Source organism: Thunnus thynnus, chromosome 10 (genome assembly GCF_963924715.1).
Source record: "Thunnus thynnus chromosome 10, fThuThy2.1, whole genome shotgun sequence".
In the NCBI taxonomy this organism is placed as follows: domain Eukaryota; kingdom Metazoa; phylum Chordata; class Actinopteri; order Scombriformes; family Scombridae; genus Thunnus; species Thunnus thynnus.
Genome location: NC_089526.1, coordinates 15101794 through 15127250, shown reverse-complemented (window position 1 = coordinate 15127250; position 25457 = coordinate 15101794). Strand labels below are relative to the sequence as shown.

The following is a 25457-nucleotide window of genomic DNA, read 5'->3' as shown; positions in this document are numbered from 1 at the left end:
TTCGCTCTTAAAGGAGTATTAATATTTAATCTTTTCTCAGCCCCTATCAGTGACTCAGGAATTTCAATGGTATTGACAGGTCTTTGGCACAGCTTATGGAAGCCTGTAAATTACATAAATAATGACGTTTTTACAGCGGAGGCAAGTAAGCAGGGTAGTTAGAGCAGGACCATCAGAGACGATCAAAAATGTTATACTGTTATATCCTTAAACTTAACAGTTATGTCTTTAGCCTTTATCAATAAAACTGCTTCGTCATTTGTTGTTTGGCTTGACAACAAAATATCCTGTGATAAAATACCTATTGAGATGTTAGAGCTGCTGCATCACTGAGCAGTGGAAAATGTTAGTCAGTACAGAACAGGCCAAAAAGCAAAATTTGAAAAGCAAATCTCAGTATCTTCCATGAGACACACGCAATAATTGAGGTGTAGACATTGATCAAAGACCCCGATAAACTTGTGAAATTGTATTATAGTAATTTTCTACTTTAATCTACAGGAGAGTAAAAGTTTTGCTTACTGCTCAAAGGTTAAAGTATATGTTGTGAAAGAAGAAGTGCTAACACCTGACATCTGTTTAGTTTCTGTGTCTGAGGTGACAATCCACCACTTTTAATCATTTCAGAAGTTACCTGCATATGTTTTTGTTCATGTATTGTGAAATTCTTATCACTTCTCAGAGCCTTTATGAAGAAGCAGCAGCAGCTGAGCGCTATGAGGGTGATGCAGAGGAACTGTGCTGCTTACCTCAAACTCAGAAACTGGCAGTGGTGGCGACTTTTCACTAAGGTATTGTAATACATCTACATTACATGCTGACATGAAATATGCAATATACACATATTTGTAACTGATGATAAACACGGCTGGAAGATTTTTCATTTATTTTACTCTATTTTACTTTGACTTGCATTATTAAAACAAAATGGAGTGATTAAAAAATGAAAAAGATGTGCTTAACAAAAACGTATATTGCAATATGCATAAAATGACAAGGGAATGAAGAATAAAATCAATTTGATGCACTTAAATTAAATCATAGCCGATGCAGGAATGGAGACTTAAACACTGACCTCTGACCCTTGCTCTGTGCCTACCAGGTGAAGCCCCTGCTGCAGGTGACGAGGCAGGATGAGGAGATCCAGGTCAGGGAGGCAGAGCTCCAGAAGGCCAAGGACAAACTCACCCGAGTGGAGCAGGACTTCTTTGAGCTGGACAAGAAACACGTTCAGGTAAACAAACCTCCACCTTGTTCCCCCTACGCTGAAATCCTTCTGCTCTGACTTTGCCAGTACCATGAATCAGTCACTCACTCCTCCTCCTCCTCTTTGTGTCATGTTCTAGCTCCTAGAGGAGAAGGCAGTGCTTGCTGACCAGCTGCAGGCCGAGGCAGAACTGTTTGCAGAGGCAGAGGAGATGAGGGCCAGGTTGGCCAATCGGAAGCAGGAGCTTGAGGAGGTGCTGGGCGAGCTGGAGAGTCGATTGGAGGAAGAGGAGGAGAGGGGTGTCCAGCTGACCAATGAGAAGAAAAGGATGCAGCAAAATATACAGGTAAAGGGAGATTCAGTGAGAGATTAGAGCAATTAACCCTGTATAAATATGCAAACAGAAACCAATAGTGACTGACTCAGCTGTATTTTCTATATAGAAAGAAAAATCACAATCGCAATGTCCCTGGTTCGATTCCAGCCAGGGACCTTTGTTGCATGTCACACCCATCTGTCTCCCCTTGTTACCTGACTACCTCTTCACTAGTGACTGTCAAATAAAGACAAACTTAAAAAAAAGAAAAAACACTTTGAATAATGGTATTAGGTCCATCATGTTCACGCTTGTATCTGTCTGTCCCTGTCCTGACATGTCACTTAAAAACAATTCCTTCTCTCCTTGCCAGGACCTGGAGGAGCAGTTAGAGGAAGAGGAAAGTGCCAGACAGCGCCTCCTGCTGGAGAAAGTTAGCTTGGAGACCAAAGTGAAAAGTCTGGAAACTGACCTGCTGAGTGCAGTGGAGCAGAGAGACCGATTTAGCAAGGTGAGCATTACATGAAAACTTCATCATCTGTTATTATGTCCCATAATTTCCCCTTTAGTAACATTAAAGTTATATAAACACATACAGTATGAGTCAAAAGGTTGGACATACTTTCTCATTCAAGGGAATGGGAAGGTGTGTACAAACTTATGACAGGTACTGTATACTGTATATATACTGTACATATTCTATATCATCTTGTTCAGTGTTTTTTGTTCTAATACATCAAATGGAAAAAAAAATGTTTTGTGTAGTATTATATACACATTTTTCATACACATTTCATAATCCTATGCATTATTTTAATTATTCTCCGAGCAGGAGAAGAAACAGCTTGAGGAGCGTCTGAGTGAGGTGACAGACCAGCTAACTGAGGAAGAGGAGAAAACCAAAAGTCTCAACAAACTCAAGAACAAGCAGGAGGCTGTCATCGCAGACCTAGAGGGTAAATGTCCTAAAGTCATCTCAGCCACACAGTTGACTGGTGGATGGTGTTATTCCTGTTATCCAACTTTTTTCTGAATATCTTTACAGTTCAAATGCTGCAGTTTTATTCTAATCTGTCACTTCAACACTGTGCAGAGCGCTTGAAGCGTGAGGAGCAGGGTCGTTTGGAGCAGGAGAAGTGGAGGAGGAGGATGGAGAACGAGTCGGTGGAGGCACAAGAGCAGCTGTCAGACTTGGGCATGCTGTCCGCAGAGCTGAGGGGCAGTCTGGCTCAGAAGGAAAAGGAAATAACCACCTTGCAGGGCCGGTGAGGCAGAGGAAGACATACTGTTTAATAACATGAACATGAGTAAAGTCAGATTTTTTCACTCTTCTTGCTCATCTCTGTTTCTGTCAGGTTGGAAGAAGAGGGAGCACGCCGAGCAGAAGCTCAGAGGGCTCTGAGGGAGGCCATGTCCCAGGTATCTGAGCTGAAGGAGGAAGTGGATAATGAACGAGGGATGAGAGAAAGGGCAGAGAAACAAAGGCGAGACCTGGGGGAGGAGCTGGAGGCTTTGAGGACCGAGCTGGAGGACACTCTGGACACCACAGCTGCCCAGCAGGAACTAAGGTAAATGATAAGGGTAAAAATTGTCATCAGTTTAAGACATTTTGTTCAGAGCCTTTGGGAATTATATTTTGGTTGTACCATCAGATCAAGACAGTAACAGAAATGGAAAATGTAATAAAAGAGCAATATGTGAGAAAAAGGTTTGGGTTGTGGCCTTTGCTTGTGTGCAGCCACACAGTCAGGAATTGCTGTAAAGTGCTGAATTATTATTACTGTATATTTTAAATGCCACTTGAACTCCTTCCTCTCCTTCCTACACAGGTCTCGTCGAGAGGCGGAGTTAAGCGAGCTCCAGCGGTGTGTTGAAGAGGAGACTCGCCGCCATGAGGTCCAGCTATCAGAGCTCAGAGTCAAACACAGCGCTGCCATAGACAGTCTCCAGGAGCAGCTGGACAACAGCAAGAGAGTAAGAGGAACACACACACACACACACACACACACACACACCCTCACATACACAAAAACACATGAACATTCACACACCTACCCTCACCCGTCATATATTGTCCTTGTTCTCTTTCAGGCACGTCAGTCCCTGGAGAAGGCCAAGGTGGTGCTGGAGGAGGAGAGGCAGAATTTGACCTCAGAGCTCAAGAGCCTCCAAACGAGCCGCACGGAGACAGAGCGAGGCCGTAAGAGGGCCGAGGGTCAGCTGCAGGAGCTCAGCGCCCGTCTGGCTCAGGCTGACAGAGAAAGGGAGGAGAGAGAGGAAAGAGTGCACAAGCTACAGGTGCTTTTTTTTTTTCGCTCAATTGCTCATTACTTTTAGTCTGTTCAAAAAAATGTGCTTTAAGTGCTTTAAACCTCACAAAAAGCTGATTCTGCTGCTGCAGTGAAGAGATCCCCTCGTAGTTTTTCCAATGAATTTACCTTTCTATCCCACTGTGTCTCTTTCAGTGTGAGATTGAGTCCCTCTCCGGCAATTTGTCCTCCGCTGACACCAAATCTCTCCGTCTCTCTAAAGAGGTCAGCAGCCTGGAGAGCCAGCTGCATGACGCACAGGTAACAAACACAAACACACTCAGACAGCAGGGTTGGGTCAAGTGTGATGTCAGGCTTTGGCTTTTGGACTAAAGCCACAGATATTTTTCTCCTAATCAGTTGAGAGAATGGCAGTAGTTGTTTTTTTTTTAATCTTGAGTTTTATAAGGAGCTGAAAGAATTGGCCGAGACAAACTCTCAAAGACGTCCACACTTACACAGACTGTCACCAGGCTCTGTTTGACACTCATCTTTTGCTCTCTCTCAGGAATTGCTGCAGGAGGAGACTCGCCAGAAGCTGGCTCTGGGCTCGAGGGTGCGAGCGCTGGAGGAGGAGAGGAACGGACTGATGGAGAGAGTCGAGGAGGAAGAGGAAAGAGCCAAAGAGTTGACCCGGCAGATCCAGACTCACACTCAGCAGGTGCACCAGAGACCCACACAAGCTATGTTTAACCCCCGGGACCACTACTTCATCTCATTTTGATAGATATAAAATTTACTTAATTCATGCATTAAAAGATACAGTACATGCCTAAATATTTTTTAATAGTTTCTCTACAACATCCCAGAATAAAGCCCGCTAAAATATCCAAAGCAGACCAGTAATGTATAATTGATGGTCAGACCATGACATTTAGAAACCCCTCTCTGCTGCTACTCTACAGCTGGCTGAATTGCGCAAGCAGTCGGAGGAGGTGAACACCGCAGTGGAGGCTGGAGAGGAGACCCGTAGGAAACTCCAGAGAGAGTTGGACAGCGCCATCCAGAGGGAGCGACAGAAGGAAGAGGAGAAAGAGAGAGTGGAGAGGCAGAGGGAGAGACTGAGGGAGGAGATAGAGGACATGACGCTGGCCCTGCAGAGAGAGCGGCAGAACTGCACGGCACTGGAGAAGAGGCAGAAGAAGTTCGACCAGGTCAGAAACAAATGCGGCAGAAAGACCGTTGGTTTTGATCATATGCACAGGCTGCAAAAATTGCCTAAGAAACACCTAACTTTTTCTGCTTTTCCCCTCAGTGTCTGGCAGAGGAGAAGGCGGTGAGCGCTCGGCTGGCGGAAGAGAGAGACAGAGCAGAAGCAGACAGCAGAGAGAAGGAGACACGATATCTGGCATTATCCCGAGCCCTGCAGGTAAACTACCTCAGAGCAGACAGCACTGTACAATAGCTAAGTGTGCATCACTTATACTTTCCTGAAGCAAACTTGCTTGACTTTCTGCTCCTACAGTGTAAAGTCATTGCTGTAAGCTGTGGTTGATGGTTAATCTTCTATGTTTTTGTATGTAGGAGGCCCAAGATCAGAGAGAGGAGCTAGAAAGGGCCAACAAGCAGCTCCGTCTGGAAATGGAACAGCTTGTAAACCAGCAGGACGATGTCGGCAAGAACGTAAGAATCTGCCTCTCGGGGGCTCCTTTGTTACTTCTCTGTGTGAGTCCTCTGTGAGTCACCTCCTCTTATCTGCTGCTGCATCAGGTCCATGAGCTGGAGCGGACCCGGAGGGCTCTCGAAACGGAAGCCCAGAACCTGCGAGTTCAGACCCAGGAGCTGGAGGAGGAGCTCACGGAGGCGGAGAACTCGAGGCTGAGGCTGGAGGTCAACCTGCAGGCGCTCAAGGCTCAGTTTGAGAGGGAGATCAGCACCAGCGAGGAGAAGGGAGAGGAGAAGAGGAGGGCGCTCAGCAAACAGGTAGAGCCGGGAAAGAGAGAAGAGAGGTGTTGTTGCTGTTTGGCTTCAGTTTTCTCTACAAGTCTTCATTTTCTTATGCTCTCCCTTCTGTCCCAGGTGAGGGAGCTGGAGATCCAGTTGGAGGAGGAGAGGAGTCAGCGGTCTCAGGCCGTGTCGTCCAAGAAGCAGCTGGAAGCGGAGCTGCAGGAAGCCGAGGCCCAGGTGGAGACATCCACCCGTGGCAAAGAAGAGGCAGTGAAGCAGCTACGGAGGCTGCAGGTAAAAACTGAACCACCCCCACACACACACACACATAAACATTTATTTTCCTGTGCTTGTCAATGTTTTGTTTATTTAAAAACATTTTTATTTGTCAAAGGGTCAAATGAAGGAAATCCTTCGAGAACTAGACGAGACCAAGTTGGCTCGGGATGAGGTGATCGCCCAATCAAAAGACAGCGAGAAGAAAATCCAAACCCTGGAGGCAGAGGTGCTACAATTCACTGAGGTAAGTGTGTGTTTTAACTGAAACCAAACAGAAATGTTAAGATATAAGGCCTTTGATGAAGGTGTTAGTGTTTAAATGACTTTTAACCTTTTCTCTGTGTAGGAGCTGTCTGTATCTGAGAGGCAGAGGAGACAGGCTCAGCAGGAGAGAGACGAGATGGCAGACGAGATGGTCAACAGCAGTTCTGGAAAGTTAGTATCCCTTTACTTCTGATTGTTAATCAGTGTTTTGTCATTTTATGTGAGGACTTGTTGCTATTAGTAAAACTGTATGTTTGTCCAGGACTGCACTATTTGAAGAGAAGCGGAGGTTAGAGTCACGAGTCAGTCAGCTGGAAGAGGACCTGGAGGAGGAGCAGACTAACTCTGAGTTGCTGGCAGAGAGACAAAGAAAGACGGCTCTACAGGTGCACACACACACACACACACACACACACACACACACAACTTATATCCCCTCTCTCTCTCTCTGTCACGTCCACATATACAGTATACATTCTATAGACACACACACGTTTATGCCATCGCTGCTCTGCTCGTGCTCCAGGTGGAGACTCTGACCGTGCAGCTGCAGGGAGAGAGGACTCTGGCCCAGAAAGCAGAGGCAGCTCGGGAGCAGCTGGAGAGGCAGAACAAGGAGCTGAAGAGTCGGCTTGGGGAGCTGGAGGGAGCCGTGAGGGGCAAACACCGGCTCAGCGTCGCCGCCCTGGAGGCCAAGATAGAATCAATGGAGGAGCAGCTGGAGCAGGAGAGACAGTAAGATAAACTTACATATATGCCTTAGTACAAATAATATGTTTTTAAAAATATGCTTCACCACCTTTTAAGTTCAGTCAATGCTTTCCAACAATCAGACAGAAGTGTGGGACATAGGATGTTTAATATAAACCCAATCTTAGTGTTACAAATGATACGCAATGCAGAATTTAAGATCATTTTACCACGACAAATAGTCTTGAATTGCTTGGTGCAACAGGTAACTTATAACGACCTTTACTGTCTTTCAGGGAACGAGCTATTGCCAACAAACTGGTGCGGAAGACAGAGAAGAAACTGAAGGAGGTGATGATGCAGGCAGAAGACGAGAGGAGGCACGCAGACCAATACAGAGAGCAGGTAAATAATTAACATCATGCTGACTGCACCAGCCAGGTCATCCACATATTTAACTAAGGTGAGCCACAGAATATACAGACAGGGACAGAGCATTAAATAATCATTTAATGGAGGTCAGGCACAAAGAGAGTGTTGAAAAAAATCATCCTAAAATGAGTGATTTCTCCGGCTCAGTGCAACCTAATCCTAATCCCGCCCCGGCATCTGTGTGTTTATTGGGAAGGTATAATGTACTCCGAAAAATAAATCCCTCAGACGCAGCAGAGACACCGACTCCCCTCCCAAAACATCATCGGTGATAATCTACCAGGTTTAATCGGACTCCTGATCCTTATCAGTCCTCCTGTTCCTAGACTAATCTGTCTTTTTATATATCCGTCCCCTTCTCTATCTCTTCTTTTCCCCTCTTTCCTCTGATCTCGTGTCTCACCCTGACCTCTGCAATATGCTCCGTCCTTCTCTTCTCCTCTGTCTCTCCCCTCCTCTCTCTCTCCCCTCTTTTCACCGTCCTCCTCCTCCTCCTCCTCCTCCAGCTGGATAAGTCTATGGTCCGACTGAAGCAGCTGAAGAGGCAGCTGGAGGAGGTGGAGGAGGAGAACTCTCGCTCCAACGCCCAGAAGAGGAAGCTGCAGAGAGAGCTGGAGGAGCTCAGCGACAGCAGTCAGAGCATGACACGGGAGATCACCACTCTCCGCAGCCAGCTCAGGTAAAAAAGTGTGTGTGTGCGTTTGCTTGTTCGTGTGTTTTCTGTGTTTGTATGACCGAATGAGTGATCATCATTTATTGTTGTTTTGTTTGTTTTTAACCCCCCATTAACTCAGTGTGATTTTGTTTTGCTTTGCTCTTTTGTTGCATCCATTTATGTCCATCTAACACTGACACACTGTCCATCTGTCTGCGTCACACCAACACTCAGCATCCCTGAATGGAGAGCAGATAAGTAGGTCATTGTGTGTGTTACTTTTTATCGTGTGTGTGTGTGTGTGACTATGTGTGGAAGGGAGGGGGCTTTAAGTACATGTACAGTACATATAGTACATGTGCTGGACATTTCGCATTATTATTGTATTGGCTTTGTGCGTTTCATCTGTATTTATGTAACCTATTTAATTTAAGTGATTTCATAATAATCATCTTTGTTGTTCATATCACCAAAAGTGAAATCTTGCCCTCCATACCCTTTATACTGAAATTATGATTAATTTAATCTCTTAAAGGAATAGTTCAACATTTTGGGTAATATGTAGTCTTATCATCACTGTGAAGTTGCCAGGCAACCAGTGGAGACTCCAGGCTGCACCCTGCACAAGAAATACTCCCCCAATAAACCCCCATACAATCACAAATTTGTTGTTCATACACAGCTGAAACAAGCGCAATATAACATGTTAATCTGTGAGCTTTAGACGTGTTTGTAGGCGGATTATGTTATCTTTAGACAGAGCCGGGTTAGTTGTTTCCAGTTTTCAGTCTTTATGCTAAGCTAAGCTAACGAGCTGCTGGCTGTAGCTTCATATTTACTTACAGATATGAGGGTGGTATTGATCTTCTTACCTAACTTAGTTAACAAGTTAGCAAGAAAGCAAATAAGCTTATTTCCTAAAATGTTGAACTATTCCTTTTGGTAGTATTGAAAAGGTTAATAAATTAATTAGTTAGTTATTTAGTTTAAGTAGTTAGTCAATCAATAGAAAATGAATCAGCAACTATTTCAAGAATTGATGAATTGCTGAAGTCATTTAGCTTCTCCAGTGTGAAGATTTATTGCTTTTTTTTTTGGTTGTAAATCTTTGGGTTTTGAAATGTTGGTTAGACCAAAGAAAAGCTACTGTGGGATTATTTGGGCATTTTTCATTATTTTACATTTTATAGACTGAAAATTATTTGATCATTCAAAAAGAAAAATAGAACAGATTAATCAATAATTAAAATAAACTTTAGTATCTGCCCTAGTTTTAAGTAATTAAATATCTGTGCGGTATGTTTTCCTCGCACTGCACTCAGCTGGTTCTCACTTTCCTTATCCAGGCGTGCTCCGCTGCCCCTGGCGATGCGCGGACGCAGAGCGCTGGTGGACGACCTCTCATTGGAGAACTCGGACTCAGAGGAGCCCCCCGCCTCGCCAACCCCCTCCTCTGGACTCCCAGGGACTCCGACTCCCTCCTCAGAACACAGCCTGGATCCTCCGCCGCCCTACAGCGTCAACAACACAGAGTGACACACACACATAGACTCAAACACATAATAGACACACAAACACACACACAAAACACTAAAACGCATCGGCCTCTCGCAGCCTCGGCTTCTCAGGGGTGAAGGAGCGACATGCACACAGCACATAACATAACACTGTAGTTTATAAATGTCATGTAGGAACATCAGGCGCTATAAAAACAACCTCACTTAATGCTCTTTAAGATTTTGCCTCGTTTTTTCTGAACAAGAACAGAAAACGTGTAAAAATGAGATTTTACAAAGAGGCGACTGCAATTGATTTTTATTTTGTAACAAACTGGGACATAAAAAGCGACATAACGAGGACTGGAAATTTCTACATAACACCTCTGTAATGCATTTCTGAGGAACTAATTAATTATTATCAACAAAGTCGTTTATCTGATTTCACGATGCTGTACAGCTTAGAGAGCAGAAACAATACGGTGGCCATGTCTTTTACATTAGGAGGTATTTCAAAACTAAGCCATGTTTAACCCTTTGATGAAGATTGAATATACACACAATCTAATTTCACAAAGGGCTGATGGAGAGGTGAAAATACTTCTGAAAGGTGTTAAGACAATCTATATATACGTTATATTAAATAGTCAACAAGAGGAGAAGAAGAAGTCAAATACACACACGTGGAACAGGGAGTTTCATCTTCTCTGTGTGTGTGTGTCTTAAGTGCAAATGTGATTTTTCTGACATCTTCATGTGTCAGTTAACTTTTTAAAACCACAAAGAAAACTTGAAGTTAGAGAAACGGCAATTAGTAACCGATATTTAGTCAAACCTTTATTGGAAATGGTTAATAAAGGATTGAAAAGCATTACACTAAGTTCCGTAACATATTGATCTCATTTTCATATCATTTGTCACAATAGTAGTGACACATTTGACCATAAAAAGCAGCCTAACGTGCAGTAACATTCGCTGCATTAAGGCTGTATTAAATAGATAAATCCTTTTTCTATAGATTAGAAACGGTATGTTGTTAGATAATGCAGTAGGTAGTATTAGATAGTTTCTTCAACTAAAGTCTTAACATATTGCTTCAGAAATTTGTATAATTTATATCAATCTCAATATGAGCTTAAGTTATTGATTGCTGGTTGTTTTACTGTACAACTCAGTCTTGTGGGGAAGTGTTTTTTGTCTGATTATTTCTGATACTGCTGGCACTGATGTCAGGCTGAAGTGGGTTACAAAGATTTGTTCGAGTCAGAGTTGCAGCATCGGGTCTTAAAAGTGAATCTGCATGGAAGACCTTTCTGGTGAATAACTGGTTTGATTGGTTAAGGTTATTGCTGGTGTAGAAAAGAAGTAAATATATGGATTTTCTACCGCAGCAAAATAACTTAAACTCTAGACATAACCTGTGGAGAACTGTATTAATTCATCTTTTTATCCAAAGCAGAAAAAAATGTGACAATGGATCTTTTTTTTCTTCTTTTAGACTGATAAACACATCACATTTTATTTTAACAAGCATCTTGTACATTGTAATTTTGATTTTTACTGATTAACTGTGTAAATTATCGATCAAACAAAGCTTTTTTTTTTTTGTTTAACCAAATGGTGGGCGTATGGATGAGATAAAGGGACTTAAATTTGTAGTAAACGTAGAGTAGGTATAGGATAGAGTAGATGACAGGAGTAGAGTCCGGTTAGGTGTTTCCTCAGTAGAAAAATCTCTGCTCACAGTTCCTGTGTAGAAGATTGTAGAATAACTGAGCACGAAACTCAGAGCGTTTTCAGAAACTAGTAGTAGTAGATAAAAAATGACAATTGAGGCACTGAGGAATGAATTTTTATGTATTTAAGTAAACGCAAGTAGAAGATAAAGTAGAATTTTTTTTACCCTTGCTATTGAAACTCAAAGTGACATACAGTACACGTGTGGGTTACGTCAACCAAACAGGCAGTTTGATGATCTTGCTGTGTTTGTGAAGCCTGGTTTTAAAGATGTTTTTTCTTTACTCAGTCTCTATTTTTTTTTCCTAGCATGTTTTATTTATTGTTTAACAGATGGAGGTCTTTTTCAAAATGTTCTTCTCGTTCATGACCTTCTTCAGCACCTGCCCAGCTGTCACAGTTTTAAGTCTGTCAGTTTTAAACCAATGTGATGTCTGCTTTTTGATGTAGACACAAAGAGCAATGTCTTAACAAACTTGGACACGATGTTTAAAGGAAAAGTTTGACATTTTGGGAAATACACTTAATTGCGTTCCTGTTGCAAGTTCGATTAAAACTGACACCTCTCTCACACCTGAAGGCTATATATGAAGCTAAAGCCGGCAGCAGGTTAGCTTAGCTTAGCATGAATGCTAGAAACAAGGAGAAACTGCTAGCATGCTTCTGTCTCAAGGCAACAAAATCCACCTACCAGCACCTCTAAAGCTCATGTTATATCTTGTTTGTTACATTTGCACACAAACCAGTGTAAAAACAAGTTGTGAGTTATGAAGTTAGTGAGTTTGTTAGCTGTGCTAAGCTGAGCTAACCAGCTGCTAGCTCTAGCTTCTCACTTAGCGTACAGACATTATCGATCTTCTCCTCTCTCTCTCTCTCTCTCGGTAAGAGAGCGATTTAACGTGTTTCCCAAAATGTTGAACTATTCATTTAAATTAGAAAGAATGTCACAGGCGCTTTGAGTTTCAGAAATGAGATGAAAATTGTGTAGCTGAAAACACAAATGTTCTGAATGTTTTCTTTTTATTCTGCATATATATAAATATATATACTATATGTCAAATGATTAATGATCCTGTTGGTGTGTACCGTTGATTACGCACTGGACCAGTACAGTAGTTTTCGGTAATCAGGGTCGTCATTACTGCTCCCTCTTCTTCCTTCAGTTTTAAGTTAACAGGTTGTATATTTTAATGAAGCAGCAAAGCAAAGCTGACATCTGCACTGACAAAACAACAGCGTGTACAGTACTTAACAGGCCTAACGTCCATTTGTGTATCCATATTTTCAGACATGTTTTTTTTTTTTCGCCATGCCAGGTTCACCATGATTCACAGTTAGTGACAGGTGAAGAAAGATCAAAGATTTGACTACTGACGACATATATTTAATGCCCTATTAAAGGGTTTTGTTTTTGTTTTTTTTTTTATTTTCTGTATGTATGTTTCTTTTTATTTTAGCAATATGCAAAGGATTTTGTTTGAATCTGTGTTTTTTAAGATATTGTGTAAATGCTGCACTTTACACACAACCAGTGGGGATAAACTCAGCCGGACACTGTCAGTACATTACGTCTGCTGTGTCAGGTTATAATTTATCTGAAAGAGGCCGACATAGCATTAAGCCAAATGAGCTGACATCACGTGTCATCACGACACAATCTGTCACTCTGAACTCTTCACCTAAATGTTGTAATCTCAAAATGTCATATCAACGTCTAAATGTGGCGAGTTCGTTCACGCCTTGATAGACCAAAATCTAACGACACATGGATTGAACTGCTTCAAGGAGAACAGACGAGCTCTGCTTTCCTGTAGCAAGAGACCAGGCCGGTGCTTCTCAAAGGTGTTATTTTCCTCTCTGTGTTTGTTTATGGCTACTGTGGAACTTGAAACATTTTTGGAAATGTGTTTTATTGTTTTAGCCTTTTTTTTTCTTTGTTAATGATGCTGGAATTATAAAACATCTGACTGGGGTTAACTTTAATATATGTCGTTGGTTTTGAATTTGGTGCGTCTGCGTGTTTCTTTGCACAGGTCGGGCACACACACAAACACACACACACACACACACACATGTTTACTTTACTAGACATTTGGGGACATTACATAGACTTAGATTCATGTCCTGAAGACTTACCCTAGCCTTAACCACTGACCCAAAAATAAGCATTTTCCCAACTGGGGACACGGTTTTTGTCCCCAATTGGACAAGCCGTCCCCAATTAATTGATCTTTAGTCTGAAATGTGTGCTTGAAAGTAGGCTAAGTCAGAAACACACACAGCTTCAAACAAATACATACTCTGACAAAAAAGGCTCACATGCAAAAGAAAACAGGAGTTATTTTGCATTTATCATTGTTTATTCACATTCTGAATATTTTACACCATTTTCAACTTCATACTTATACCACTGTAATCAATACAGAGATCCAAACACACACAGTTTAAATAACAATTAAAGCTTAAACATATGTACAAATCCACGGTTTGGTGCAAAAAGGTGCAAATTAAATTCAGGCTGAGTATGAATAAAATAATTTACTGCCAATCAAACATGTTTGAAATGAACAAACAGCTTTTTGTGGTTAAATCTCAAGCAAAGTGATAGATACCATTTAATTTGAAAATATAACTAAGGAACAGGTAGAATAGAATATGTGTGTCGTTTTACTGGAAATGGCCTTCAGTAGACAAACATTTGTTCATTTAACAGCAGAAGTAATTATTTAAGCTAATTTTTCCAGTGCAGCTGCCTTTAATAAAGCACTAATTAAGAGACCCATTAGGAGTCCAAGAGCCTGCATCTGCTGAGGAATGAGATTTGTTTTTGCAGAGAATCAAAGGATCTTTGTGCACTGTGGCATTAAATTAAATGGTATTAACTCAGAAATCAGGAAAACTTCTGTGGTGATGAAACTTCTGATGGTTCAGACCAATCAGCATACTATGAGGATCCTTGCGTGAACTCGTGATTTCACAAATCCAACTCACGAGGTTAGACAGTGATAGACAGTGATAGACAGATGTTTCATCCAATCACCTGCCAAGTATTTTTTGAAAGTGCCTGCCCTTTACCAAACAGTTTCCAACGACAACTTCTCAGATGGTTCTGTGTAACAAACCATCTGGCGCATCAAGTTACCTTTAACATGACTCATGAGGTTGTTACATACGTTTAATAAATAACAAACATCCAGGAAAGATTAAAAAAACATCTTTTCTCAGCAGTGAAGTGACTTCCTGTCATTCAGGATGTCAGTGAACAGCCAGTCCTCCTCATGGGGCGGTGTTGGTATGAGATGGTGCTCAGGGTTATGAAGAGGGGCAGAAAATGACTGAGCAACACCCTCAAATGACATAAAGTTTAGGTTATTTTCACAATTCACCAGCATACATGGACTCTCTTCCTGAGGGTGTATCGGCTCAGAGACGTTGTAAAGGTAGCTGATGGAGGTGGGGATCTGGTTTTGGACGGTGTCGGTGCCTTGAGATGGTGTAAAGTCGTTGAATTGTGTCTCTGCAGCGTCCTGATATTGTCTCTGCACCTGTGAGCTCCTCTGATCACTCTGGAAGTGGTTTATGATCAACCCCTGATCTCCATGACAACTGTATCCATATTCATATCTATACTCACCTCTCTCACAGTGTGGATCCTCCACCTCAGCTCTGTTGCTGAAGATCCTATCTGTGAAACTACCTGACTGATCTGCAAATGCGTCATCATCTGCCCCAGTATCACCTGGGCATGCACAGATACTTTCAAAATAGGCCTCTACATCCATGCAGCCCGCTACATCCTTACTGCCAACACTGAAAAGATCCATTATGTCTGTCCACTGACTCTCTGCGATGTCAGCGATGCTCTTCTGGGCCTGTGTGCAGGTTGAAATGTCTGTGAACATTTGGATCGAGAAGTCACAAGAGTCGAGAGACAACGGAGAGAGCTCCGGTGAGAAGGAGGGAGAGATGTCCATGTTTTGGATGAAACTGGAGTCATTTAGAGTTGTTTGAGTGTCCTCTGGGAGGCTGCTGGTTGGCTGCAGCAGGGTTTCATTTTCATAATAGTCTGCTCGAAAAAGCTCTTCCCCGTGGTAGTAGTCTAAACCTTTGGGGGAGCTCATAAATGTGAATTCAGACAGTTTCTGATTTCCACTCCCCTTTTTCTGCCTCTGTGTTCCTTTGCTGTGGTTGTTCTTCCTTGAGGTGAAGGTGGTGGACCGTGATTTGGGATGCCGTTTCCAAAGATGTCCCGAGTCTGGCTGCTTCTTTTCACTGATTTCAGTTTCATATGAGCCAACAGGGACGTCACTCCAAGACTTTGAGACGCCATCTGCATCTGTGTGAACACTGCCTTTATCTGGATCATGTAGACAGCCACCTTCAGAGGGGCTACCGGACTGCTCAGGTGTCCCAGCAGATACATTTTTTTCCTGTTCCTTAAAATAAAGAGCAGATGCTAGTCGGTGGTTTGCTGCCTCTATGTCTGCAAACTTTCTGTAGAGAGAGACACATGAGGAGAAAGAGGAAATATTGAAATAACAGTAGTTTCCAAAATGCCATAAGTGGTTCCCAACCTTTTGCGACCCTTAAACAACAGTTAAAAGGCTCAACATTTGGGGAAATACACTTATTCACTCTTGCCGCAAGTTAGAGATGACTGATCACTTTCATGTCTGTACCTATTTTTATACAGTCTATGGTCTGTACACTAACTATGTAGCTAGAGCCAGCAGCTGGTTAGCTTAGCTTAGCATAAAGACTGGAAACAAGAGGTAACAGCTAGCCTGGCTCTGTCCAAAGGCAACAAAATCCACCTACCACCAATTCTAAAACTCACTAATTAACATGTTATATTTTTATTTAATCTGTACAAGAAACTGAAGTGTAAAAACAACCTTCCTGGCTTCCTGGCAACCTCACAGTGATGCCAAGTTAGGCAGATTTTGTTATCTTTTGATAAAGCCGAGCTAGCTGTTTCCCCATGTTTCCAGTCTTTATGCTAAGGTAAAGATGCTGGCTGCAGCGTCATATCTACAGTACAGACGTGATGTCAGACTATCAGTCTTCTCATCTAACTCTTGGCAAGAAAGCGAAGAAGCACATTTGCCAACATTTTGAACTATTCCTTTAAAATTAAGCAACGTTTACTGAAACTCCTCATGACAAGAGTTGAGATCAGTTCAAGCAAAGAGTGATTTTTTATTCTTGTATTGTTCAATTTGAAGGATTTTTAGAGGCAAAAAGTGTCCAATGTTTCACAAGAAAAAAGTTCAATTTTGGAAAAATCTTCAAAAATTAACATAATTTTATTCCTTTAATAATCTGGTGACCCCTCTGATTTTTCCTGGGTCCCTTTGAGGGGTCTCAAACCCCAGGTTTGGAACCATTGCCTTAAGATACTGGCAGCCACAAACTGTTTTACATTTTAATATCAGTTGGTTTCAGTGGTTTCTGCTCCCCCCAACACACCTCTGAATCATGTTGTGCAGGAAGCGACGGTGGTTGACCTGCCGTTTAGACGGCCGGTTCTTACGCGGTTTCTGAAGGGTCCTCATCATGTGACCTGCTGCTGAAGTTACAAAGGTGTAGAGGTCACGACCCCAGGGGACCCCTCGCTCCAACCCGGGCTCAAGAGTCACAGAGAAGGATGGTCGCATGGCTGAGAAATGAAATGTAAGTAAGTAATAAATAGCACCTTTCCAGAGCAGATTGTCACATGAATCAAGAGTCATGTCAAGTCCTTTACAATAAAAAATAAGACAACAGACATCAAATAAAATACAGATTTAAAAAGAGTAAAAACAACATGAATATAAAAAAAAATAAAAATTACACAAAGTCAAGTTTTAACAGGTGAGTCTTGAGATGCTTTTTAAAGCAGCTTTTTGTCCAAAAGGAGAGAGTTTCAAAGGAACCACAACCTCAAACCACAACCTCTCCTTTAGTTTTCAGCCTGGAGCTAGAAACAAGCAACAAACCCTAAACAACAGAGGACCTCAGACACCGACTGGCGACATGAGGCTGCAGCATGCAGAGCTCTACAAAATGATCACAAGGATCTTGAATCCTTTGTGCCGTCAGCCATCAGACTCCACAATGCCACAGCACCCAGCACCTTCTACCTCCACAGATCGAGGCTCAAAGAGACACAACTCACAGATAAACTGACACAGATATTGCGCATGTATATACAAACAGATACTACTATGAGTGTATGTATTGTATGTATATTTTTAGGAACAGCACCATGGCACATGTATTAATATCTTAATTGAATTAATTAGTTGAATTCTGAATTTGATGGGGAGCCAGTGTAAAGAAATCAAGATCGCTGACACATGAAATGAGAGGGTCGGAGATGAGAGATCAGTTTTAAGAGGATAAGAAAAGAGGAATTCCATGTAGACAGAGCTGTCATGGCGCTGAGCAATAATTGTTTAAATCAATTCAATTATTATGTTTCATGAGTGATTTAACATAAAAGGAAAAGGTTTACTCAAAGGTTGCACTATTTTCTTGTCACTTATTTCTTATGCACTTGACTAATTCTAGTCATTTTTTACTTTATTTTTTTTTTCTGTAGCGCTTTTCCTCATTGCACTGTCACCTGGTCAGCTGCTAGATAATTGTAACACAGATCTTTTGAGTCACTGTCTTCTAACACTTGATTGTCCAGCCTCACTTGTAAGTCTGTAAAATGATCAAATGTAAATGTTTATGAATGATTTCTTTCAAAATCATTAACTTGGATGCTGTACATGATGTTAATCTGCAGCCTTATAGTGGTGATAAAAGCAAATGAAACAGCATAAGGGAGCTCTCTTGTAAATAGACAAGGGAATTTAAAATGTAATGTTACTTGATATGACAAAATAACAGTTTCCAATGAGATTTCTGTCACATTCAATACCTATAATTACAGAGGAACATTGATAAATTGGAAACATGATAGCTGTCTGGTATATTTAGTCCTGTTTTATGCTGTTAAGCTCAAAAGAAAAATAATTCTCACCTTTTTCCTGTTCAGGCTGCTGTGTGTCTTCGTATCTTCCAGCAAACTGTACTGAGGACTCAGCTTGAGGGAGACGGGCGGCTTCAGAGAGAGCACTAATTTAATTGTCATTGTATATGTGTGTGTGCATGTGTGTGTGTGTGTATATATTGTGGGTCTCCATGCGCAAATTAAGTCAAGTGAAATCGGCGCTCAGTGCAAATGCACAAATTCCCCCCTTTTTTTTCCAGCAGTATGAATGGAATCCAACTTGACAAATTGATAGTGGGAGAGGAAGTGAGACACGATGAGAGGCCCTGAAAAGAAAGAAGCAATTATCTGAGAAGTCAACCGCTCGTGGAGGTGTGAGCACACGTCTCCATTGTGTGCAACACTAAAGGCAGCTTGTTAAATACTGCAAGACACAAACGCACCAGTTGAACCATTTAACAAGCCCTTAATTGATCAGCTTAAACTCTGGCCCTAATTACCACATTCTCAGAGGGAAGAGCTAAGATGGTTGCTAGTGGCTTTAATTGACCTTTGCAATTCAATAGCTCACCTTCCAAGTACAGAATTTTACATATCTATGGCAGCAGGTGGGTGAATAGGCTGTCCTTTTCACAAAGCCCAGATAAACAGTGAGAAATAAAAATGTTACATTATCGCCTTTTTTTAAAAATTTTTACATTTTGCTGTGGATGTTCAAAATGATCTCATCCTTAATTTCAGTTCAGCCGGTTTTATTTGTATTTGTTTTAAACAAAGAACAAAAAAAAAAAGACATTCAAGACAAGAGAGTTGGATATATCTACTTAAGTATTAGGTTTCTGGGTGTGTATATTTGTATTATGTGAGTATTTGTCAGAGTACATGTGTGCATATAAAATCTATAACATGGACGGTCAAAATAATAACTAGTTTCATTTGCAAGGAGGTTGAAATATGTAATAAGAGTCTCCAGAAAAGTTCCTGAGTGGTTCTGAATGGTTTAAATTAGAGTTGAAACTCTATTATTTTAATTACTGATTTATTGTTCCTAGAGCCTAAGGTGTTGTCTACAAATTGAAAGATAATCAGTTTACTATCATGCATGACACAGAAACAATTAAATGTGTGGCATTTCTCCTTAAAAAATTACTAAATCAGTAACTTAGTTATCAAAACAATTGCAGATTATTTTTTTGCTAATTGACTAATTGATTAGTTGACCAATCCCTGTGACTCTTGTGTTAATAGATTTTAGGCATACAGCACCGTCAAGGGGAACTCTGGTCAATAATAATAGAGAAAGTTAAAGTGATCTGTAGGTGACACTTCCAAAAGGTGTGTTTATAGTCATTAGGTATTTGCATGTTGCAGTGTTGGCACTTTTTAGTGTCTGTAAGTCCCATGAGAAATGTGTTGTGTGTTGTGTGTTCTTTGCAATATTGACTGAGGTTGGAAGAAAATTTGAAAATATTTAGATATTTAGAGGTTCAGATTACCGGCGAAGTGTCTCTGAGAATATCAGATGCCAATCTGTCATAGGATTCAGAAAGTTTTGAACAAAACATGCTTGTACCAAACATGATCTGCAGTGTGGCTGCCAGAGAGGGGTAGGGGGTTAGTTTCATAGAGGATGAAATAATGGTTTTCATTTGATGGATTTACATACCTGCATATAGACGAATGTTTGGTTTTTCAGCTAATTGCTTAAAAGTAATTGTTCTGAATTATTTGTCCAAGCTGTGTGATACCTCTAGAGCTCACTAATGGAAAATAGAAGTGGCTTTTATTGATTGTGAAATTTTCATTGTGTCTAAATTAGGTAGATTAAGGAAAGACAACTTTTTGTTTATGTATTTGATGTACTTTCAGCCACACTTCTATCGTAAAGGACATTCATGGCTCAGTTCAGTCAGGTGGATGTGCACAAAAGTGGAACATCTTGTAGATTCATTGGGTTACAAGACTGTTGTTTTAACTTCTTTTTCGTCTTGAACAAGCAACTGTGATACATGATACATGTCTAATTATTGCTTTATCTTTTGGTCCAGGTTTTCAAATGTTATTGAGACTTTAACTTAAACACATTTCTTGCACCTAACCTACCTGTCTTCTTTCTTTATGCTAATAAAATAAAAATTTCCAAAACCAGGCCCAAAATCACAAATTTGCAAGGGGCTTCACAATCCGTACAGCATACAACACCCTCTATCCTTAATTCAGATAAAGAATAACTCTCCAAAATCCATCTCATGGCACTTTACTCAAAGGAAGCAAGCATTGCTGCAGGAGTGACATCTATTTTTAGTGACACCACATGTGCTTCTGACCAGCAAGCTGCACAGCTAAGACAGCTTCTGGTGTGGCCTCAACTTTAACACTTCAGTCGATGAGAGAAATGTGTGGTAAGTTTATTGTTTATAGTGTTACACAGACATGAGAGGAAATAACTGAGATAAGATATATTATTCATACAGTATATAGGTGGTGTTTTTATAACTTCTCTACTGCCAACAGCATTATATTGCTTTGTTGGTCACTTCTGTATCAGTCCTCACATGTGGTATTTTCTCAGATTCTTCTCCAGCAGGCTGATAAAAACATCTTATCACACATTCTCTGCAACAGTGGCCGAACTTTGACCCGGTGAGAATACCCTCCCTCACTTGTAGATTCACATCAGCTCCTCCTCACCCAACAGAACCAATCAGAAAACAGTTTGTGTGTCTGTGGCCTTGGAAATTTAAGAAAAGGGTGAGTGGAGTCACGCTGAAAGGTAGGTTTAACTGCCTCTTGGATAAAAGCCGTAACTCAGAGCAGTATATGAGACAGAAAATATAATTTTCCATATGTGATTTGGAACATCAATCCTTTACTTCAGCTTAATTTCCATAAAAGTTTTAACATTAGTTTAGTTTGATCATTTATTTTAAAACCTTCCTCACTTAAACATTTCAGATTGTGAACACTGACACCCAGTGGCTTTAATCAAAATGATTTCAACTGTAGTAATCTGTTTTTCAGTATCACTTCTTGAACTGAATTCTCTCTCTAATCAGGTTTTTCAACATGAACCGAGCCTGGGCTTTGTTCAAGGCTCACCCATACATCAGCAACGTGGTGGGATACACAACGTTGTTTGCCTCTGCTGACCTCATCCAGCAGAGCGTGCTTGGTGGCAAACCTGCTGCAGGCTCCTCATCAGAGGACTCAGCTGGCATTGACTGGTGTCAGACGGCCCGTGTGGCGACTGTCGGCTTCTGTTTCCATGCCAACTTCAACTACCACTGGCTCAGAGGGCTGGAGAGGATGATGCCGGGGAGCAGCGTCAAGGCAGTGACAGGGAAAGTTGTGGTGGATCAGCTGGTTGCAGCTCCTCTCACCATCAGTGCCTTTTATATTGGTGAGTGTGTTACAAAGTCTAATTAAATATTTTGTATTAAATATTTTGTTGCGCAAATTGCACCCTCTCTGTAAAATGTCCTAAAAAAATTACCATTAAATACCTGTAAATTACTCTGAAAATTTCCAAGAAATTTGTATAAAATTAAAGGACCTCCAAAATAAAATGTATTTTTAACATTTTGTAGTTCAGATTTAGTTTTAGTTTATAGTTTATTTTAGTTTATAGTTAAGTTTTTAGTTATTTCTTATCTTCCTCTTTCAGTGTTCTTGCGTTGTTTGTTTTTGTTTATGTGTAACATTGCAGTATCCTATTGGGATTAATAAAGTACTCTTATCTTTCCATCTTTGAACTAATTAAAGAGATAACTGGAACATCCTGAATGTAAAGCTCCATTTAAACCCAAGTAAATGTTCAACCATCATTTGTTTATTATTTTAAACTTTATTCACCCTTTATTTTGAATTGAATTTTTAAATTTTGCATGTTCAGCTGACCTGCTCTGCACTGACTTAAAGACTCTCTTGGTTACACTTTTAAATTAAATGGAATTAATGAACTGTACCAAAAAACACTGCCCCTATTACCTATTATTACTATCAAATTATATAGTTCTTTCCATGAAACTTTGTAGAAATAATTAAAAATTACAGACAATTATACTATGTGACAATGTTGTGAAACGTTGTGATATGAACTATAATTCAAACAGTGAACAGTGCTCTCCTACACATGTGTTTCTACTGATGGACCCAACAAAGATTCAGTAAAATATTTAATAGCCTCCTCTACCTTTTAGGTTTAAGTTTACTAGAAAACAAAGATGACCCGCTTGAAGACTGGAGACAAAAATTCTGGACATCTTACAAGGTATAAAGTATATAAAGGTTGTCCTTAGATTACATGATGATGATGGATAAATGTATGGGGTGCCACAGGGCTTCATTCTAGGACCAATTTTATTTTCTCTTTATTTACTCCATTTTGGCCACATTATCAAACAGCATGATATCTAATTTCATTGCTACGCAGATGATACTCAGCTGTACTTGTCCTGCAAACCATCTGAATCAGTTAAGTTATCTTTCCTGCATAATTGCCTAGCTATGGTTAAGGACTGGAAAATTTTCTTCAGCTTAGCTCCTCCAAAACAGAAATCCTCATTATAGGTCCTGAGCACATTCATCATGGCCAAGGTTAGCCTGCTCTTGGCAGTCTAGCTCAGCATGTGGTACCCATTGTTAAAAACCTTGGAGTTATTCTTGACCAGACCGTCACTCTGGAGTCCCATGTTAAAAGGTTAACTGAGTTGTGTTCTTTCCATTTGAGAAATATCTCTAGAATTAGATCTTTTATTACTTTTAATGATCTTCACAGAGTGATTCATGCTTTTATCACTACTTGTCTGGATTATTTTAATGCCGTGTTTATATGCCTTGGCCAAAACATGATTGCACAGTTTCAGGGTGTCCAAAACACAGCTGCTAGACTTTTAACCAAATCATGACATCATCATATCTCCGCTATATTAGCTTCCTGTCACTGGCTGCCTGTCTGCTTTAGAATTGATTTTAAAATGTTAATCGTGGCTTTTAAGGTCGTTGAATGCTATGGCACTGAACTACCTGGCTGAGCTTCCAAATCATTACTTACCAGCCCGTAGCTTGAGATCCTCTGATAAGACCCTGTTAGCTATCCTCCAATCAAGGCTGAAGACCAAGCGTGACGGGCCTCCAACACTTTGGAACAGCTTACCTGAGGAACCTAGACTAGAAAATCTGCCTTCTTTTAAATCGTCTCTCAAGACTTACTTATACAATATGGCTTTTTCTCAATTACTTTATCTGATACTTTTAAGTGTACTTTTATCTATTACTTTATCTTTACTTTTAAACTGTTTTATTTGTTATTTCATTTGTTGACTGTGATTTTGTATGTGATTGTTTTGCTGCTTTCTTTCGTTTGTTCTTGTTTGTGAAGCATTTTGTAACAGTAGTTTTGAAAGGTGCTACATAAATAAAGTTATTATTATTATTATTATTATTATTATTATTATTATTATTATTACATTAAATGCTGCCAAAATGCAGTGTCACAAGTTATTCTGTCTCTGTATCTATTTATCTATTCCTCTGTAGGCTGGCGTGGTGTTTTGGTCAACAATGCAGGTGAGATATTCTTGTAGGTGGTAACATTGCTCACTTTCTGGCTGCACGCAGAGGCAGACATGCAAAGATCCAGAATGACATATCTTTTTTTTTTCATCTCTACCTCCATCTCAGGCAGTGAACTTTGCCCTGGTCCCTCCCGTGGCACGGACTGTGTTTCTGGGAGGCATTGCTCTGACTTTCACAATCTTTCTATGTCACCTCCGACAGCAGCATGACCACAAACTTGAATAAACTCGAGACCCTCAAAGCCACATGTTTTGGACTGAATGACTGTGATTTCAATCTGAAAAATTGTGTGTTATTATTTTTTGTGTTCAAATCATTTAAATATAACATTACAAATTCAGTTGCAGAGTTACATTTGCTGAGGAAACTGGGAGGATTCCTAAATAAGATAAAGGTCACGTCTCAAATATCTACATTGGTACCACACTGTGAATCAGCTGATTAGCCTACATGGTTCTTTTTCAGCTGTGATGTGTTTCTGTCTTGTTTCAACACTGAATAACAATGATGCAACAGTGCCTGAGTTTAATCCTGCAGATATTTCTGTTGGTGTAATCCTTTTTTGTAGGTATAGAGAACAATCTACACTTAATTGTCACACTATTTCAGTATCTCTTATACAGGAATCAATTGGTTAATGGAGATTGCAGGAAGAGGTATAGATGTGGAGCGCCCTGGTAGCTGAGTGGTTACTGCATATGCTACATAACTGTACCATCCCTGGTTTGATTTCAGCCAGAGACCTTTGTTGCAAGTACAAATGTTGCCAAACATACATTTTGTAACCAATGAAGATAAAACAGTTGTTGTTGTCAAATCTGCTGCTCACTGTGAAGTAGATTCTTTTGTCTTTTCTCAAACTGAATTTCATATTTTTTGCCATCACTCTGAAATCTGTGGGAGGAACAGTCTGTATTTATTATTGAATAAATACACTAATTTTCATATCATCATTTAATTTAATTATGGAGGAAATTAAGTGTCGGGACATACTGGTCGTTAATCTTATAGTTGGTGGTTTGATTCTAACCTCCTTGAAAGGGTCCTTGAGCAAGGCACTGAACCCCAAACTCCTCTTAATGTGTGTCTATGGGGTAAAAAAATACAAGATGCTTTGGACTAAATGTGAAATGTCCCAAATTAAAATAATTAATCTTATTGTTTTTGGAAATTGGCATGAAGAAATGTTCAAACGAGACATTTATTTCTTATTTTGTGTTTTGGATTAGTGCAGCAACTTAAATCATATGTCAAAATAAATGCAACTTAACAAAATATATATTATCATAATATTAATTTTCTCAACATTGTCAATGTTATCTTCACTTGTAGTGTAGTATATTGTTTACATATGCACTGTATTAATTGTAATAAGTAAATACATGTATAAATGAATGAATGAAGCTTAGAAAAGAAGAAAAAATTCACTTACATCTCCATACATCTCTCTGTCAACAGGTTTTATTCTTTGTTCTTGTTTGTGAAGCACTGTGTAACAGTAGTTTTGAAAGGTGAGATATAAATAAAGTTATTATTATTATTATTATTATTATTATTATTATTATTATTATTATTATTATTATTATTATTATATTAAATGCTGCCAAAATGCAATGTAACAAGTTA

The 25457-nt window shown here is 40.2% G+C and overlaps 2 protein-coding genes across 8 annotated transcripts in view; both read left to right on the top strand.

The window, feature by feature from the left end:
- Positions 1–13275, top strand: part of myh14 (myosin, heavy chain 14, non-muscle) — a 30458-nt gene extending 17183 nt beyond the window's left edge. For 3 of the 5 annotated variants that reach the window (XM_067601361.1, XM_067601358.1, XM_067601362.1), the window contains 24 exons: positions 683–791; positions 1103–1234; positions 1347–1553; positions 1897–2034; positions 2356–2479; positions 2617–2788; positions 2879–3091; positions 3353–3497; positions 3615–3821; positions 3989–4093; positions 4341–4493; positions 4738–4986; positions 5088–5201; positions 5357–5455; positions 5543–5755; positions 5852–6013; positions 6114–6242; positions 6345–6433; positions 6525–6648; positions 6789–6997; positions 7249–7357; positions 7891–8063; positions 8274–8297; positions 9386–13275. In XM_067601361.1, coding sequence (XP_067457462.1) covers positions 683–791; positions 1103–1234; positions 1347–1553; positions 1897–2034; positions 2356–2479; positions 2617–2788; positions 2879–3091; positions 3353–3497; positions 3615–3821; positions 3989–4093; positions 4341–4493; positions 4738–4986; positions 5088–5201; positions 5357–5455; positions 5543–5755; positions 5852–6013; positions 6114–6242; positions 6345–6433; positions 6525–6648; positions 6789–6997; positions 7249–7357; positions 7891–8063; positions 8274–8297; positions 9386–9575 — 3589 coding nt within the window. In that variant the 3' untranslated portion in view covers positions 9576–13275. Of the gene's footprint in view, positions 1–682; positions 792–1102; positions 1235–1346; positions 1554–1896; positions 2035–2355; positions 2480–2616; positions 2789–2878; positions 3092–3352; positions 3498–3614; positions 3822–3988; positions 4094–4340; positions 4494–4737; positions 4987–5087; positions 5202–5356; positions 5456–5542; positions 5756–5851; positions 6014–6113; positions 6243–6344; positions 6434–6524; positions 6649–6788; positions 6998–7248; positions 7358–7890; positions 8068–8273; positions 8298–9385 lie in introns of those variants that run through there. The other 2 variants (XM_067601360.1, XM_067601363.1) reach the window with 2 other exon arrangements.
- Positions 13276–16217: 2942 nt separating this feature from the next.
- On the top strand, positions 16218–25293 carry si:ch211-120k19.1 (uncharacterized protein LOC563199 homolog). 3 transcript variants are annotated; one of them, XM_067601356.1, is made up of 7 exons: positions 16218–16945; positions 18300–20656; positions 20827–21027; positions 21311–21654; positions 22454–22524; positions 23793–23822; positions 23937–25293. In XM_067601356.1, exons 4-7 carry the CDS (start codon positions 21321–21323, stop codon positions 24054–24056), a joined length of 555 nt encoding a protein of 184 aa, XP_067457457.1. In that variant the 5' UTR covers positions 16218–16945; positions 18300–20656; positions 20827–21027; positions 21311–21320; the 3' UTR covers positions 24057–25293. The 3 variants fall into 3 exon arrangements, with proteins under 3 accessions (XP_067457457.1, XP_067457458.1, XP_067457456.1); XM_067601357.1 differs by having other exon boundaries at positions 18300–21005; XM_067601355.1 differs by having other exon boundaries at positions 18300–21027.
- Positions 25294–25457: the final 164 nt, after the last annotated feature.